This window comes from Hydra vulgaris, chromosome 07, assembly GCF_038396675.1.
Source record: "Hydra vulgaris chromosome 07, alternate assembly HydraT2T_AEP".
NCBI lineage: Eukaryota > Metazoa > Cnidaria > Hydrozoa > Anthoathecata > Hydridae > Hydra > Hydra vulgaris.
In genome coordinates this window covers 15,352,823-15,372,500 of record NC_088926.1, presented here as the reverse complement: position 1 = coordinate 15,372,500, position 19,678 = coordinate 15,352,823, and the positions used below count along the sequence as shown (strand labels likewise).

Genomic DNA, 19,678 nt, shown 5'->3' with positions numbered 1-19,678 from the left:
GTGTTTTTGGGGATAAATTCTTTTTTTAATTATTATAAAGTTTTTTTTTTAATTGTTTTTAAAGGTAGTTATATTTTCGGAATGTTTAACTATATTTTTAATATCATGTTTTTAACAAAAACTAACATTGCTTTAGTAACAAATTGTTAGGTTGTGATTTAATGAATGAGGTGTAATGCTTAGATTTAATGAGGTGTAACGCTTTGATTTAGTGAATGAGGTATAACACTGATGAGTGAGGTGTGTTAGGGGTGTTAGGCTGACTAAACTTTTTTACACAAAAAATTTCAACTATAGTGTTTTAAACGGATTTTATATAAGAAGACATAAGTGGATGAAGACGTAAAAGGTTGAAGAGATACGTAGATAAAGACGTAAGTGGATTAAAACATAAACAGAATAAGACATAAGTGAATAAAGGAGTTATGTTGCAAATATAAACAGATTTTATATTTGAAAACAAATGTGATGAAGGCATTATGTTGCAAATATACAACTTTCCACTTTTTTATGCAGATAAAAATTTTAAGTAATGCACTTTCACATGAAATTGATAACACCACATAAAAGTATACTAAAACAACATTTTATAGGGGAGTTTAATACATTCATCCATTAATAATGCAATTTTGATTACTATTTTGCTCCATAAATAATTTTGGTTTAGAAAAGTCTAGAAAACAAAATGTGTTCTAAACTTAAACTCCAGATATCTTAATTCTTATTTAAGTAACATAACTTGAGATATCTTGTTTCCATATTGAGTAATATAACTCCAAATATCTCAGTTGCATATGGATGACTTAGCGTCAAATCAGCCAAATATGTTGAAATGAGATAATTTTATGCAAAGTTTAAAAGTCTTTAACAAAAGCCACTAAACCGAAAAAATTAAAAGTAATTGCAGTTCAGTGCACTTAAAAATTTTAATTATAGTATTTTAGTGTTTGCAAACAAACACTACATAAATCATTTTTTAATATAAACTAATTTTTTTCAACTTTGTTGTATAGGCTGGTTTGGCACTAAACCATCCACATTTGAGTAACATAACTACAGATATCTCAGTTCCATATTTGAGTAACATACCTCCAGATATCTCAGTTTCATATTCGAGTAACATACCTCTAGATATCTCAGTTCCATATTTGTGTAACATTATGCTTTCATCCACTTATGTCTTCAATTTTTTTTTTTAAGGGAACGGTTTCCCTAAAAACAAGTATACAAGTAATAAATAAAAGAATCATGACTCAATTTTAAGTTACGCTACCTAAAATTGATTTTATACTATAAATTACTTTAAGTTCAAGTTATTTCAGTTTTACCTTAACACTTTTGATTTTACTTCATGTTTCCCTTAATTTATTTAGTTTTGAATATTTAACTTTTAAGTTATTATTTTATAAATTTTAAGTCAGATCTAAGTTTTGATTTATTTATTATAGTTATTTTTTTAAGTTTGAACAAGTTGGGTTTTGGTTTTTGTACTAATGTTTCAAGTTAAGTTTGATAAAAAAAATACATTTCTTTCAAAACAATTTCATAACACTAAATGATCCATTTATATGGAAAAAAACTTTTTTTTAGAAAAAAGAGAGAGTGTGGAAGAAAAATAACTTTAATTTTAACCACTTTGGATTTGCATTGTTATCATTGATATCATCATCAAGTGGAGAGAGATGGTCTGCGTAAGTTTTTTTTAAATTAAAGATACCATACCCAAAATTTATAAATGTGCTTAGCAACAAAGAAATGTGCTTAGCAACAAAATCTTTTTTTAACAGTAATTCATAGTTATGCCATCAATGCAATAAATTTTTATTATCTTATTAACACAATTATTTATATTATCAGCTATATTGACAACATGATCTGGTAATTATTTTTTTAACACAAAAATTTACCTAGTTACACAGTAACTGTTGATAAGTAACAAATCTGTTTGACAAAATGCTTTGCACTAAGTTTGGAAATCTAAAACTAAATATATAAAAATTTAATATATAAAATTTATTATAATTTTGTATTTTTACCTTAATTTGTTAAATAATACACTCATTATTTTTATGAACTTTTGAACAATTTTTAATGAATGTCTATAAAAAAAAATAAAACTCAATAATACCAAATATATCAGCAAATAGAAAGCTAATACCAAATATATCAGCAAGTAGGAATCTAATAGCAAATATATTAGCAAATAGGAAGCTAATAGCAAATAGAAAGCTAATAGCAAATATATTAGCAAATAGGAAGCTAACAGCAAATATTATACACCCATATAAGCAAATAATCTTTAAAATCCTTTTAAGCTAAACTCAACAAACTGGGTAATAAAAAAAAGTTTGTGATTAAGGGTAGGTAAATTAGCTCATTAGGCAATTATATTTAGCTGATAAAGTTATTAAAATAAGAAATAAAATTATCACCTAAAGAGATTATTATAAGTAGAGTATTTCTGTGGCCATTCATTGGTCATTGATTGGTCAATTTATGATTAGTGCAAAATTGTTAACTTTGAGATAAGTATGCAGTTTTGTTATATTTCTTTAGATCTTTTATTTGGTCAATTTATGATTTTAAATTTTTTTAAATCATAAATTGACCAAATGAAAGATCTATATCGCAAAGAGGCTATAAGCGTAAATACCTGTTTTAAAATTTTTGTAAAAAATAGGTATTTACGCTTATAGCATTTTTGCAATATAGATGAGGATGATACTAAAAACTCTTACAAAATAAAACTGAAACCCATACGAAACTTATATGAAACCTACCAAAAAAAAAAAAGCCTTTAATTTCCCAATTTGCTGACGTGTGATAAATATGCAAGTCCTATTTTGCCTAACGAACTATCTATAAAAAGGTCCCATTAACTTTAAAAAAAAATAATTTATTTTTTTATTATTAACCGATTTTCATTATTAACTGATTTACAAATCAAATTTTCAAACTCTTCTCCTGCAAAATGTCTTATTTCCACTTATCTTAAATTGACCAATGGCCACAGATTTGATCTTTAAATATTTTAAAGTCTTAGTCTGACAACTTTAAAACAAATCGTTTGATTTATTCAAATATTATAAAAACTATCTTCTCTAGCAGATTCTTCAAGTACAGCTGTACAACTTACCTTCTCTTGTGTACAGCTGTTCAAAATGCCTTTACTTGTGTACAGCTGTATAATTTACCTTTTCTTGTAGCAGAAATATAAAATTTAATAAATACTTTAGGTTATGCAAATAATATTACTACAAGCATAAAATTATTGAGCAATTTTTTACTAGAGTCACTTAGCTATATACCATAGAACTTAGTTATACTTAGTTATAAGTTATGAACTTAGTTATACCTAGTTAGAGAACTTAGCATAGAACATAGTTATACTTAGCTATAATTTATGCTATAAAATATACCGCAAATTGTTTAAAATAAACTTTTTATAAATTTTGATATCAAGAAGAAAATTTGAAAACAATATTTTGGCAGTTTAAAGTTTCTTTTAACTTAATTTTCTGCTAAAATTATTTGTACATTGCATATATTGTTGCATACTTAAGACAAGTTTAAAAATTTATTTTTAAACTGTTAGTAGTTTTTTTGTTTTTTATTGTTTCGTTTTTTTTATTTTTTTGTTGTTTTTAATTGTAATTTTTTTGTTTTTTCTTTTATTTTTGTGACAATTTATTTTGTAACTGTTTATGGTATAATTTATAATATAGTTATAACAATTTTTAATTACTTTGCTGAACATTTAAAGGTATTTAACTAATTAATTTTTTTTTAGTTTAATGCAAAGTGGAGTTGACAGCAAAGGTGTGGATGAAGGTCCCTTGAGAAATAACAAAATTTGGTTATCACTTTATTTTATTGCATTTCTAATAACTACATCATTCTTTTTAACAAGCCTATTTGTTGGAATGATTGTTTACACATTTAAAAAGAAATCTGGTGAAATTGAAGGAGAATTAGATAGAAATTCTGTATGGTTATTTATTTAAAAAAAATTATATTGATTTAATTTATTTTATTTTTTTTAATTTAATTTTTTTTTTTTTAGTTCTTGATAGTTGAGTTTTATTTATTTATTGAATTTATTTATTGACTTTGAGTTTCCTGTATTTTTTTTTTCAATGTAGTCCAGATGTCTCTATAAGTTTTTGACTTCTGAGGCACTAGAAACCCGGAACAAATAAGGATTTTTTTGACTTTCAAAAGTTTAATGGTTTTACATTTCACTGAAATGTGAAATCCCAATTTGAAGGGATAATTTTAACAAATAATAAAAATGTTATGTAGTCGTTTCATTGTAACATTTAACATATTTCATGTTTCATTGTAACATTTAACATATTTCATGTTTCATTGTAACATTTAATAATGTGTAAAATAAAAATGTTAAACAAGTTTGACTATATTTTAAGAATCAAAAACTTTCAATTAGTTCATTTAGAAGCTACAAGCCTTAAGTAAAGGCCACTAGCCTGTAAATAGAACTAAATAAATTTTATATTCAAGTGATTTCATTATGTGATTTAGATTATAAAACAGCTCTCAAATGGTTCATTATTGGCTTGTTACTAATTTTGTAAATTGACTTAATAAATGTTTTTTATACTAATGTATTTTAAATTAAATATTTCAAAGCATTAATGTGCATGCAAAAAATACTTTATTTGCTGAAATAATGGAAAGTGCTCTTTTAGGTAATTCTAATCAAAGAAAATAATTTCAATTGCATATGTAAAATATACTTAGGCAAAAATACCAGCTTTGGACAAAATTGTAGACTTGAAAATTATAATAAGGTATAAGGTCGTTATAGTTTGAATTTGCAAACAAAAAAATATTTCTGTTAACTTTTTAATTAAAAAGTTTTTTTTCTATTTTTTTTTATGTATTATCTTATGTATTCAATAGACTTATATTACATTAATATACATATTTTGTGTGTTTATATAAGCATACAAAAATACATCAGAGCTGGGTGTTACTAGCAAATATTCGGAAATGCAACTGCTACTTCCTGCACCTTTTTCATCTAGAAATGGCAACTCTACTTTTTTAAGCTTTAAATTACTAAACTAGATTTCTAAATATTTGTACTTTTAACAAAAAAAAACTTTTTTTGCTTTTTTTCAATGTTGAGTTATTTTTAATTGAAATACTGTCAAATAAATGAAAATATGAATTAGGCGTTAAGATGCCACAAAATAAAACTCAGTTGTTAGGCATTTAAAAGCGCCATAGTAGAAATTTCACCTGTTGACCTCGACATTACCAACTTTCTTTTTAGGGTTGCATCAATTTAATTTGCTGTCACAGTCCGCAGTCTTTTGGTTTTAGTTGTCCCAGATCTTAACTTTAGCACTACTCTTTAAAAAGGCCTTGGGTTTGGTGTCCCAAATTAAACTTTTTTATTATTTTTCTTAGTAAGAAATAGTTAAAGAAACAGAAAATACAAAAGTAATAATACTCTAGTACTATTATAAACCTAATGATAAAAGGCAAAAAAAAAAAGCTCAAGTCTTAAAAAAGATAACATGGAAAGAAAAATATTTATAAAGAATAAATATGCACATTTTTTATTATCATTAAATCTTTTTATTTGGTTCGTGAGCTGTGATGGAAGACCAGCTGTTATCAGTGCATGCTGTATATTCCACCTAAGCCAAGACTTCCATTCGATTCACTTTTGTCTTTTTAGCCATGTAGTTGAAGTTAACTTTTACCTAAAAGACACCTGAAAACTTGGGTTGTTGTATGTTGAATTAATTGAAAGGAGTCTGTCTTCATATTGGTTTATTATTTCTGATATAAATGATTAAATTACAGTAAAATAATTAATATTTTTAACATTTGTATGTGTTTTGGATATGCAATTATGCGCAATATGTAATATGAATCAAGTTAATCTAATTTATGTACATAAATGCTAAGTTTATTTATCATTAGAATGAATCCAGGGCATCTTTTTGATTGTATACTAGACTGTATACTAGTCTGCTTTCTCTTGAAACGTAGCTTTTTCTTATATTTCTCTTTATTTCTCTTGCTCCTGCTGCCTTTTCCTCTTACCATCTAACAAATTCAGCCAGAAAGTTTACCTCCAATGTTAACTGGTATTGTGTTTTCAGTTGCTAGTTCTTAGTTTGCTACCATATCTTTATTTTTTCACAAAACAAATGGAGGTGCGGACAAAGTTATGTTATCGCTCAGCAATGATATATATGCATATATATGCATTTTGATTACATTGATAAGCCGTCTGATGTAATATTGAAATAGGACGAACATGCTAGGAGTGCTGTTACATTGACTAGGGGTTTGGATTAAGAGCAGAAATCTTTTTTTTTCATTATTCTTTTTTTTTTTTCTTTGTTTAAAAAAAAGTGTATATATATATATATATATATATATATATATATATATATATATATATATATATATATATATATATATATATATATATATATATATCCGAAAGGTCTGGTGAGTACAAATGATATTATATTTTAGTGAAATAAACAACACTTTTTCGTTTAAAATACATGTTTCGAACTTACAAAGTTCATCATCAGTTTAAAATGACCAATATAAAAATTTTCAATATATAGGTTACAAAGTAATTAAAAATCCATTAAAAATTCCTATTCAAAAAAACTATTTATAATACATAATTAAAATAAAAGATATAATACAAAGGAAATAATAAAAATACACTCAAGTTTACAGTTAGCATTCATTGCGCAAAAGGTATTGTGCAATAAAGGACAGGATGTTAATATAAGTTAGATTAGAACAATTCAATACCTCTGTGCCTAACTTGTTTGTTTAACTCAGGGTTCTGCCATTTTATATAAAGACTTTCTTTAATTTCTAATTCAGTTTCCCTATTGGCAGAATCCAGAATGGTAAAACGTTCTGCAGTTGCTTTATTAAAACAATCAATGTTGGATTTAACATGTTGAAATATATGTGATTTTTTATCTTCCTTAAAATGTTATCAATATGTTGAGAAATGTGTCGGACAGTTCGCCCTATGTTACAAGCATTACAGTTTGCACAATTAAGTTTATAAACAATGTTAGATTTTAAATTTCTGGGAATAATATCTTTTAATGAAAAAAACTGTTGAATTTTAGTAGAAGTAAATGCCAATTTTATGATAAATTTTTCTTTGCAAAACAGCTTATTAACTCTGATATTTTGTTTTGAGCGTTTAAAGGTTTAAAATAAATAGGTTAGCATTTAAAATAAATAGGTTAGCTAACACAGGAGCCTTTGGCTCCTGTGTTAGCTAATCTATTTATGGGTGAATTTGAAAACAAATAAATTCATTGATGACATTTTTGCATCTTTTCTATCTAAAAATGGCAGTGTAAATTTTCTTGATTATTTTAATTCTACACCCAACACCCAAATATTAAATTCACTTGTGAACATGAACAAAATGGTAAATTACCTTTTCTTGATGTTTGTATTGAAAACTAAAATAACCTGATAACTAGTATATACCATAAAAAAACTTTTACTGGGATATTGACTAATTACTTAAGTTTTACATCATTTGAATACAAATTGGGGCTAATTAAAATTCTCATTGACCATACATTTAAAATAAATAACACCTGGGCAGGATTTCATGAAAATATTCAGTCAACTAAAATAACTTTACTTAAGAATCAATATCCTAATAAATTAAGGATAATTCCTTAAAAAAATATTTGGATCTTAAACACTCTGAACCTTTTAAAAAACCTAAATTACCCTATATTGGTGAACAATCTTTAAACGCTCAAAACAAAATATCAGAGTTAATAAGCTGTTTTGCAAAGAAAAATTTATCATAAAATTGGCATTTACTTCTACTAAAATTCAACAGTTTTTTTCATTAAAAGATATTATTCCCAGAAATTTAAATAGTTTATATGTATTATAAATAGTTTTTTTGAATAGGAATTTTTAATGGATTTTTAATTACTTTGTAACCTATATATTGAAAAATTTTATATTGGTCATTTTAAACTGATGATTAACTTTTCGAAACATGTATTTTAAACTAAAAAGTGTTTTTTATTTAACTAAAATGATACATATATATATATATATATATATATATATATATATATATATATATATATATATATATATATATATATATATATATATATATATATATATATATATATATATATGTATATATATATATATATATATATATATATATATATATATATATATATATATATATATATATATATATATACACACATGGATGGAGGAGTGCTGCTACATCAACTGACAAATAGGTAGAACATGTGAGGAATGCTGCTACATGGATGGAGGGTTTTGGTTTGGGCTAGCAAACCAAAACCCTCCATCCATGTAGCAACATTCCTCACATGTTCTACCTATTTGTCAGTGGATGTAGCAGCACTCCTTGCATGTTTTACCTGTTTGTTAATCAATGTTTGTAAACAGCAAAAAAAAATTAAAGTCCATTAAGTTGCATTTTTGTGGTTTTTTAAAAAGCAAAGTTTAATTAGTTTCTTGAATTAAATTGAATGGTTTTTACACAAAGTTTACTTGATTTTGTCATTTTTAAAGGCAAAGAGTTGTTAAGAGCTGTTAAGAGATGTGTTTACCACAAATTGTAAATTCAAAGGTCTAACCATAAAAATATATATAAATATATATATATTATTTTAGAGAGGTTTTGCAACAATAATAAATATTTTTAAAAAGTAATAGTAGTATTGACAAATAGTGATATAGTAAAGTCATGATAAAATTGTAATGATATAGTAAAAAATAATGATATATAAAAGTTATTTACTCTTTAGATAAACAGCATCGATTTTGTAATTAAATCAAAACCACGACCTCGTTTTATGCCTAATGATGTAACAAGTTTGAAATACAAAGTTTGGGCATTAATTGAGTCACGCTGCTGGGAGATATTTATTGTATTAATGGTTTCATTGAACTCTGCTGCAATGTTAATGGAGGTAACACACTTGTACTTCATAAAATACACATTATACTTTTTAAAAAATTACACCTTGAACTTCATAAAACAGATTATCTGTAGATAACATTAAAAAAAAATTTTTGCAAAATTTATCAAAGATTTTGCATAACTGGAATATTTAAAATAGTCAGAGCAGTTAGTATGACTACTAACATGATTGCAAATTATGTATAATGATCATATACTAAATATACTAAGTATATCTACTAGTATTAGATATACCAGTAATATGACTGAGTTTTATATGGTTTTAAAACCTACTAGTAAAATTCAATCTATCGTTTATAAAAATAAAAAAAAAGCAAAAAAATGCATTAAAGGACTAGACCAAGCTGTCAAGCCCAAGTGAAATAAGGAAAATATTAGGAAGAGAAAAAAGACAAAAAAATTCAAAAGGTATACCGAACAGATGTTCAAAATATAATAAATACACTTTAGTAAAATGTATAGTAAAATAATAAAAATAGAATATAGGCATGCAATAGAAATGATAAACTCAGACTCTTAAGGGAAAACCAGGACCCATGCAATAATTCTAAAAAAATGAATGAAAAATACAAAAAAAAACATATAGTTGTAGTGATTAAGAGTTAAACCATGAAGGAACGGTTTGAAGGAAAGAAATAAAGGAATGGTTTGAAGGAATGAAATGAAGGAATGAAATGAAGGAATGGTTTGAAGGAATGAAATGAAGGGACGGTTTGAAGGAATGAAATGAAGGAACGGTTTGAAGGAATGAAATGAAGGAATTGTTTGAAGGAATGAAATGAAGGAACAATTTGAAGGAATGAAATGACGGTTTTAATAATAATTTCATGAGAAACTAATAATTAATTTATCATATCTGTATTTTGTTTATATATAAACTATGTAAATAATGAACAAAAATTTTATCCTTGTTTCCATACAAAAAAATTATTAAATTAGACCAAGGAATTTAACATCAAGAAATAATTTTGCAAAATGATTTTTTTTTTATATTTATCAAAAACATACCACTTATTGCCTAACACTTATCACCTATACACTTATCACCTAAATAAAAAACTTTTAAGTCAAAAAACTTCTTTTTTTAGTCACCTAAAAGCAACCCATTGCCAATTAAACAAGTGCTAAGTTATTTTAGTTATACCTAACTAAAATAACTTAGCACTTAAAGAGAAAACAACCCAATACCCAATAAACAAACTTTTATCTAGCTAAAAAACTTACCACCCAATTAGACAACTTCACCTAAAAAAAATTGATAAAAATATTTTTTAACTAAATTTTTTGGTTTGATTGATAATATAGATAAATTATACTTTTTATACACTATAAATAATATAAATAAATAATATAAATAACATACTTGTTTATATTACTTTAAGTTAAAGAAAATTTAGGAAAACTCAAAAACATTTAAGTTTTTCTTTTTTTAGCAAATATTTAGTTTTGTTTCAAATCAAATCCTGAGTTGTTTCATTTAGAGTTTATGTGAATTATACCCATGTTAATTTATTTAGTAAAGCAGTGGAGAGAATTAAACAATATTTTAATTTAAAAATGTTTTTTGAAAAAGGTGACAAAAATCAATTAACTTGTCCATTCTGTAAAAAATCACAATAAACACCTAAAAACCACTAACCAATAGTTTTTACAAGTTGATCAACACATTGAGAACTTGTTTATGGGCAGATTGGATGATAAAATTAGAACCCAGTTTCCAAGTTCTGTAAATTTTTATAAATGCTACATTGATGATTGTTTTTTGTTGTTGGTCTATGGACTTATGAAAGTATTAAAAGAGGTATATGATTTTATAAATGGTATCCACCCAACTATTAAGTTTACTTTTAATGAATCAAAATTAATTCTTCAATTAATTTTGACTATATTGGACATTTGGACTTTATAAAGACAGAAATGGATGTATCCAAAGTACTTTATACAAGAGGCCAACAGATACAATAAGCATTCTACATGTCTCCGATCACCTATACCATCTTAGCAAAGCATTATGCTAGAGTAGAATTATATCAGAATGGTAAAATCTTTTTAAAGAACTAAATTTAGCGTGAATCTTTGGGTTAAAAGGTTATGCAGTGAAAGGTATTAATTTATGATTTACTAGGGCTTTTTTTTTTTTAGTTAATTTAGACAAAAAAAACTAATTAATAAACCCCCAACAGTTATGGATGTAGATATACTACCCATAGTGACTTCTTATTGTGATATTGGGAGAGATATCAATAACATTGTTGTGAAGCATATAATTAGAAAAGACCCTTTTTTAGCAGAAATATTCCCATTAAAACACCCACCTATTCTAACACAACATCAATTAAAATATTTTAATACATTCAGCACATAGATAATATATTTATAAGTAGTTGAGACTATTATAATTTTTAGTTATTTGATGTTAAAAACATATTACTAGTATCGCCTGGTTATATGTATATATGTATATATGTGTATATATATATATATATATATATATATATATATATATATATATATATATATATATATATATATATATATATATATATATATATATATATATATATATATATATATATAGTTTATGTATATATATAGTGTGTGTATGTATGTTTATACACATTATGAATACATGTTAATACATTACGAATACATAAATGTATATACATATATGTATATATATGTATATGTGTATATATGTAAATGTTGGTATGTACCTATATATATATATATATATGTATATATATATATATATATATATATATATATATATATATATATATATATATATATATATATATATATATATATATATATATATATATATAAATATATTATATATATATATATATATTATGTATATATATTATATATATATGCGTATTTAGGTACTTTGTCTGATTTTTTTTCACATTATTTTTATTTATTTCATCTTTAATATCTCATTTTTTTATTTTATATTGTTACTAATTATTAGTTTTATTTTTTGAGTTATTTTTATTATTTTCATCCAATACATCAACATATATAGCATAATTGCTTCGAGTGTTGACCAGAAAAAATGTTGTTTCATGGTAAAACTTTGAGTATTTATGTTTTTTTGTTTTTTTTATTCAATTTCTCTTAAACTTAAAGACTGTATCCTGATTTTTTCTTAATAGTTTGAGTTTATCATTTCTATTAGATGCGGAGGTTTCTATATTCTAATACTATTTTTTACTACACTCTTCTAGTCTTTTGAAGCATATTTTTTCATTGTTTTAAATATAGTGATGATATGCCAAATATATATAAAAGTAGGACTGAGTTTTACTTGAGTTTAAAACATAACAGTAAAACTATTTCTAAAAGTTATAAAATAACAAATAAAGTGTAGTAGTAAGTAAAAATACATTATCAAGGTTTAATAGTGAATAAAAACACAGTATCAAGGTTTTTTAGTAAGTAAAAACACAGCATTTTGCTTTTTCTGGCTCAAATTTTTGTGACAAATAATAAAAAATCTCAGATTCTTGTTCAAGGATTGTCACCATTGTTTTAGACAAATAAGAATTATCTCCATTTTTTAAATAAAAGTTCCAGAAGTTTTTAGATAAAAAAAGATTTAAAAAAAAACAAACAACAAGTTTTTGCAGGTCTTGTGATGTACATCTAGTTTGACTAGTTCAAGAGTAGCAACATATTAGATAAAGTAAATTTTATCATCAAAACAAAAATGGTGAAATATTATTTGAGGAGTTCCTGATTTAACTATTAATGAATGTTTATTCTTTTTCTACTGTGAAGAAGTGAAACTGCTTGTTTTCCTAACTTTTACATTTTTGACTGAAGATTTTTAAAAAAGGTATTTAATAACACTCATTTTTCTATATGGTATAAAATAAAATTTGTTTTAATATATAATAAGATTTGTATTTTTGTATTTAACTAACAACTTTTTTTTTTTTTTTTCTGTATCGTATAAACTAACAATGGTATAACATAATAATATAAACTAGCAACATCAACAATTTATGTATTGTAAACTATGTACATTATGTAATAGCAAAATAATAATATAAAGTAACAACACTAACTTATGAAGCTCCAACTTAAATCCTTGATAGTACTGCGCTCAACTTTTTTTTCCATAAAATCAATAGCCCTTGCCTCAGTAATTCCAACTAATGCACAACAGAATCTTTCTGTTATAACGATTAACAAGTTGTCCGAAGAAATTCAGGATAAAAGTCCAGTTGTCAGAAAATAAGTTGTCAAGATGAGTTATTAGAAGTTTGTTAAGATTATTAATAAGGATTCAAAGACTAAGCAAACAATCGTAATAAGGCTAATTGTAGGAGGGACCTGAGCAATCTTCATAGTTTAAAAAAATTCGAAGCACAGATGCTTTTTTCTAGGAAATAGGAAAACAAAAATTAAGTTGAGTACTTTTTGAATAGTTTAAAAAGTAATGAAGAGACTTCTGGAAAAAACTTTTGAGACAGGAATATTATCTAGACCGCTAGCTTTTAAGCTCTAAGCTTGTGGTCTTGATGATATTAAAGAGTTTAGGTAAAAAAATAAACTTTAACAATAGAAGCAGTAGAGATAATATTAAGGAGATGTTTTTTTTTGGATGATAGTAATAGCACGATTATTAGATTAAGTTATAAGTTAGAGGAAAATTTCTTTCTAAATACTTCTGCCTTATCCTTGGAAGAGGTAATAAAATCAGATCCATATTTAAGAGGTTAGACTTTAGTTGATGATGTTAGATTTTATTAATGATATTGTTGAAGATAACCATTTAAGCATGGTTGTAAGCATTTAAAGGAAAACAAGTAGAGACTGATCACAAACTAGGGTCAGAGAGGAGACATAAATCAGGGATTTAAGGCAAGTGATTAAGGTTGTCTGGATGCTTCAATTTTTAATTTTAGAATTATTTAGATTTGTCCACCTATTACTTGAATCCAAACTTATTTCAGCAATAAACTGAAATAAGTTTGTATCAAAATTAAATTGATTAGTATTAAAAGTTATAAGTCTATGTTGACCTCAATCATAAATTTTTTTTGACTTTTAAAATAATTTAGAACTGACAAAATCAGGTATTTTTTTTTTATTATATCCTAGGATATTGTTATGCGTTGAACAGGCTATCCATATTTTTATTGTTAATTTATGTATTGAATGTTTAAAAGTTGGAACTATCATATATTGCATAAACACCTTTGTATTAGTTTTCGAATGATTTTTTTTTTTTTTAGTTTGATGGACAAAAAAAAGAGTATGAAAACATTATGAATTGGATAAACAATGTGTTGATTTTTGTTTTTGTTTTAGAAGCTGCAATCAAAATATTTGCCCTAAGATGTGTAACTATTTAATTTTCTTGTTTTATATTTAAAATCTTTGAATATTGTTACTTTTTATACTATTTATAGTTTTTATAAAATATTATTGATATTCTAACAAATTTTAAATTAAAAATTTTTTTCAGAATTATTTCAAGGATTTTTGGAATTTATTTGATTCATTTATTGTATTTGTGGGATTATTGGATTTTGTGATGACACAAACAGTAATGTATTTTTACTTGAGAGTTATATAACAGTATTACAGTTTTGCAGTTTATTAAATTTGTTTTTTGATTAACAAAGTTTTGATTTTTTTAATAAAAAAAATTTTTATTGTGTAATATACATGATTTTAGTATTAATTTTATATATGCTATTATTATATGATATTATTATTATACGAAATATAAATGAAAAATTATATATTTTTATAAAATTTCAGAATACTTATTTGGACATTTTTGATAATAATTATAATCAGGCTTGTTACCAGGCTTAACTCACACATTTAAAATTCTGTTCAAAGAAAAAACAGAAACTCCCTTAATTCTACCAACAATCTTTTAAAAAAATGAATGTTTATATATACAAAATTAGGAATATGGCATAACAGAAAAATATTTAGGATTCAAATACAGACTTTATTTGTCTTATTATTTTGAATAACAGTCCAAATTAGCGTCTGATTTTGGTTAAAGGATTATTTTCTAATTTTCAAGCTACAAAAGCATAGTTATAAAATAGTGTATTAAAATGAATAACTTGCAATTGTTTTTATTAAAGTTTTATTATAAATCAAAAAAAGTAAATTTTGATAAAATATTTACATATAAACCAGAAATTTTAATAAAAACAACTTTTGCTGTTAAGTTATTTGTTATTTTAAAAATATAAATATTGGGGTTTTATTTTGGTTAAAGAAATTTTTTTTTGTTTTTATAATTTATTATTGTTATTCTTTTTATAACATTTTGAAGAAAGCAAAAAAGTTATGAATGGCATTGATGCTTCAGCATTTAACTGAACCATCAATGTTCTTATTTATATTTATGATAACTTTATATGCAGTAGTGGTGTAGCGGTAAAGCGCTTGCTTCATAAACGAGAGGTTCCGAGTTTGATCTCCACCATGTCCCTGGTAGTACTGCACTCAACTTGTTTCTCCTTTGCCTTGTTCATCAAGGTTCGTGTTTCGGAGCTATAGAGTTGAGAGAGGGTTATAGCCACTATTAAGTAGCCTCCTCATCTGTAGTGGCCTTCTCGGCCTTGAGGAGGTGAATAACAAAAAAAAAAAAAAAAAAACTCATATGAACCAGAAGAGTTAGACAAAAGACTAGCATGTAGCATAAGACTAGCATGTAGTCAAGTGAGTATAAGTATATAATAATAATAATAATAATAATAATAATAATAATAATAATAATAAGTATATAATAATAGGAGATAAGCCCTAAAATTTGTTGCAAACAATCTTTGTGAACACTGAAAAACATTGAAAATTACTTTTTTCTCCAAAGAATTGATTACAACGGCATCTCTAAATTAAAAAGTTTTCAAGGCTTTTTTAAATTTCGTTCAGAAGGAATTGGTTGAATTATTTAAATTTTTTAAATAATTCAACCAATTCCTTCTGCTCCATTTTTTAAAGTTAAAATTTTAACTAAATCTAACTAAATTTAACTAAAAAGATATGCTAGCTCTGAATCAGATATTGTAATTAGAGACTTTGATAAGAGCCAATTTAAAGCATATTGATTGGTTTCACATAAAATACACCACACACTGCTATTTGCACTGTATGGGCATTAGGGTACATCATACTTTCAAAATTTTTGATTTTCAATTGGGAAGAGCATTTTTATGGTGTTACTACATGTGAATAATATCTTGGGAAAAAAAAAATTTTTTTAATTAATTTTTACTTATGCATGATTGCACTTTTTGGAAAGGTAAAATTGTTGATTTTAGGCATATATCAAGAGCGGGTCATGAAACTGTGTAGATTTTTTTTTATATATATATTACCATATATATATAGAAATGTGAAATTTTTCTTTTTTAAATCTCAGCAGGGCAAATCAATGATATTTTCTACATTCAAATTTAACATTTTTGTTGCTTTTGTTTGAGCTTTACAGTTTTCTAAATAGATGAACACAAATAACAAATAAAAATATTACAATTGTCTTATCTAGATCGCAATCTAATGGGGAATGATATACTTTTAAAAAAGTCAATTTGTTACTTGAAATGTTTTATCTTTAATTATATTTTTGTTTACAATTTTGTTAAAAAAAGGCTACTAAAATCTGTTTTTAAATTAAGCTTGGGTAAATTTTTTCTATTATTCATTCTTGCTCTTACAAAACCCTCTCTCTTTTTAAAACCACAAACAGAAATTGCTTCAGTGAAGGTGAAAGTACTGAGCTTCAAAACGAGAAACCAGATATTTGTCAAGATCATATGTAGAGATTTGGCATGTAAACATTGGTTCCAATATTATTTTCTTCTCCCAATCTATTAGCTCTTTGATAGATAAAGCTTCTGTATTGAGCAAAACCTTTTTTTGTGACCTTACAGCTGTGTCTTTAAACTGCGAGGTTTTCCTTATATCTTTAATTGTGTTAATTAATCATTTCCACACTTTGCTTTAGAAAGATGTCTGTCCATCTTGCCTGTGGACAAACTTATGGATGGTTTTACTGGCCCTAACAGAAAGCAACATCTATTGACATTGTTATGAGAACTTTTTCCGAAATTTCAATCAAAGGTTCCAGCTGTTCTATAGGTTCAAACGTTTCAAGTCTTTTTATGTCATTAATTTTAGATAGAGCCTTACCAATAGGGCCAGTAAAACCATCCTTTGAATTAGTTGGGCCACTCAGTTCAACAATTATATGCCTCAATTGTAATTCATTACAATGCAGCATACAAATGGACCAGAATAATTTCCTCCCAACAAATTGTTCCAGATTTGATAGCAAACCTCCATTTTTTCCGGAACCTATTATGGAGTTTGTACAATCCCTTCTTATAACTTCTAAGGACTCATTGGTTCCCCTTGGAACCATCCAATTGTAAAGAGCAAATGCTGCTTCTTTGGCTGGTTTGCTTGGTGGTATAACTTTAGCTGGAGTGTAATGAGTGTATCTTCCATCAGGCTCACAGGTCACAGTTATATGTTCTTCCTTTATAGTCCTTATATGAAATTTATTTGTTAGAGTTGTTTCAACACTAAAGTTGAGTCTTTTCTTCCATCAAAAACTAAACCTTTAACTGGTTCTTCATCGGTTATTCTTTCTTCAGACATTCTTACTCTTTCCTTTATCATTTATCTTTATTCTCTTTCTTACTTGCTTCCCTTGCTCTTCTTACTTTCATAGAATCATTTGCTAAATAGGACATATCAGGTGTCAAATACTTTGCTTCAATAAGGTTTAAAAGAAAGGATGTAACCACAGCTAATGTTGCTGCTGGTGAAATATCATACCTTATTGAAACTTCTGCAGTATGACTAAGTAATATATAGTTTTTTTACCAATTATTGTTTTGAAGTGGATTTTCAAAAATCTTTTCCTCATTGAAATCTGAAACATCCTCAAAGAAACATTCAACAGCATCGTCATTTTCTATCTTTTTTTTTTCATTTCTAATTTCTTCTCTTTTCCAGACTTCTTTTTTTTTCCTCTAACAAAATCTGTCTGGCAGTCTCTTTAATATCATTTAAACCCATCTGGTACTTTGAAATAGATTCTTTTTTTCCCTTTGAGCAATAAGCCAAGAAAGTACAACCTTGGGAATTTTTTTCTCTTTGATGCAAGTACACTCAATGTACTTGATGTACTTGATCACCGTTACATAATACAATTTTGCACTTGCAACATGTGATATCTGATAATTGATCCAGTTTTAAATCACAAGAAGACACGTGTATCTTAGAAGCTTTCCCATGTGCTATATCTCTGATCCAATTTTCTCCATCAAAGTTTTCCTTTTAATAACTACTGGAGATTTAAAAAGAGCATTTGCTTTCATCCACTGCTGAAGAACAATGTCGGCTAGCAGCCCAGAGAGGTCTCTCACTTATATAGTCCTAAGAACAAAAGTAATTGATATCATGCAAAAATGTGTAATTTTAAGAAAAAGTGAGAAGCTTTTTCGATGTATATCTTATTTCATAATAAATGTTGAGTGTCTTAAGATATTACCTGATAACATCTTCTTCTTGGAGTAAAGTTGTAACCTGTTAACATCTTCTTGGAGGAAAGTTGTTACCTGTTAACATCTTCTTTTTGGAGTAAAGTTTCTTGGATTAGGAGACTTTTTCTCAAGATATCTCTTAAAGTTGGAACTTCTGATGGAAGAAGATCCTTACTTCTACCTAAATAAGTTGATAACTTTGTTTTTATGGAGAGTCTTGTGTTTGAAGCAGTCATAGTTAATTTATTATCTTTATAAGAAATTAATTTTACTATTGACTGCAAATAAAAAATTGAACCCTTTTTATATAGTTTATAGTTAACCACGATAAACTCATAAAGCCATAATTATGAACACTTAACAGGCTAAAACTAGTTTAAACTTTACCCCAAAGTATAATTACAACATCATTATTACAAAGTATACTTTGATATATAGCCATTTTGTCTAAACTTTAAAAGATGTTATTATAACAATGAAAGTATGATAACTATTTTAAATTTTTATGTCGTATTATATTTAACACTTTTTTTAACACCTTTATTGCCCTTGATTTGATTTTTTTCGACAAAAAGTATTATATACATTTCATAAAATATAGTAGTACATAAAAATAACTTTGTATAGTTTTAGATTTTAAAGATTTGAAAAGTATGCCTCCCTCCCCTCCCCTCCCTCCTTGTGTTTATGCCTAAATCAACAATTTTATCTTCCCAAAAAGTCCAATCCCGCATAGGTAAAAAAACTTTTTTCAATTTATTTTTTTCCAAGTTATTATTCACATACAGTGGCACCATAAAAATGATCTGTTGAATTAAAAGTCAAAAATTTTGAAAGTATGATGTACCCTAATGGGCATTACAGAAGTAATCTTCTATAAAAACTGCCAAGTTTAACCATAACTAATCTATAGATGTACAAACAGTATTAATTTTAAATTATACTCAGCCGTCAATTATACTCAACTTTTCATGTTCACACTTTCTCACAACTCAACCACTTTCTCTCTCACAACTTTCACACTTTCCCTCTCGCAACCACTTTCTCTCTCACAACTCAACCACTTTCTCACAACACAATCACAATTTTTCTATACAGATTTTTCAGATGACTCTTA

General features: G+C 25.7%; 1 protein-coding gene across 10 annotated transcripts in view; it reads left to right on the top strand.

Moving 5' to 3' along the window:
• LOC101241540 (probable voltage-dependent N-type calcium channel subunit alpha-1B) overlaps positions 1 to 19,678 on the top strand; it is a 93,168-nt gene that overhangs the window by 55,668 nt on the left and 17,822 nt on the right. For all 10 annotated transcript variants that reach the window (XR_010639590.1, XR_010639591.1, XR_010639589.1 and 7 more), the window contains 5 exons: positions 1,591 to 1,691; positions 3,791 to 3,986; positions 8,850 to 9,014; positions 14,272 to 14,379; positions 14,505 to 14,585. Coding sequence is in view for 6 of the 10 variants with exons in the window: in XM_065801172.1 (XP_065657244.1) it covers positions 1,591 to 1,691; positions 3,791 to 3,986; positions 8,850 to 9,014; positions 14,272 to 14,379; positions 14,505 to 14,585 (651 nt within the window). In the remaining 4 variants the exon portion in view is untranslated. The remainder of the gene's footprint in view (positions 1 to 1,590; positions 1,692 to 3,790; positions 3,987 to 8,849; positions 9,015 to 14,271; positions 14,380 to 14,504; positions 14,586 to 19,678) is intronic.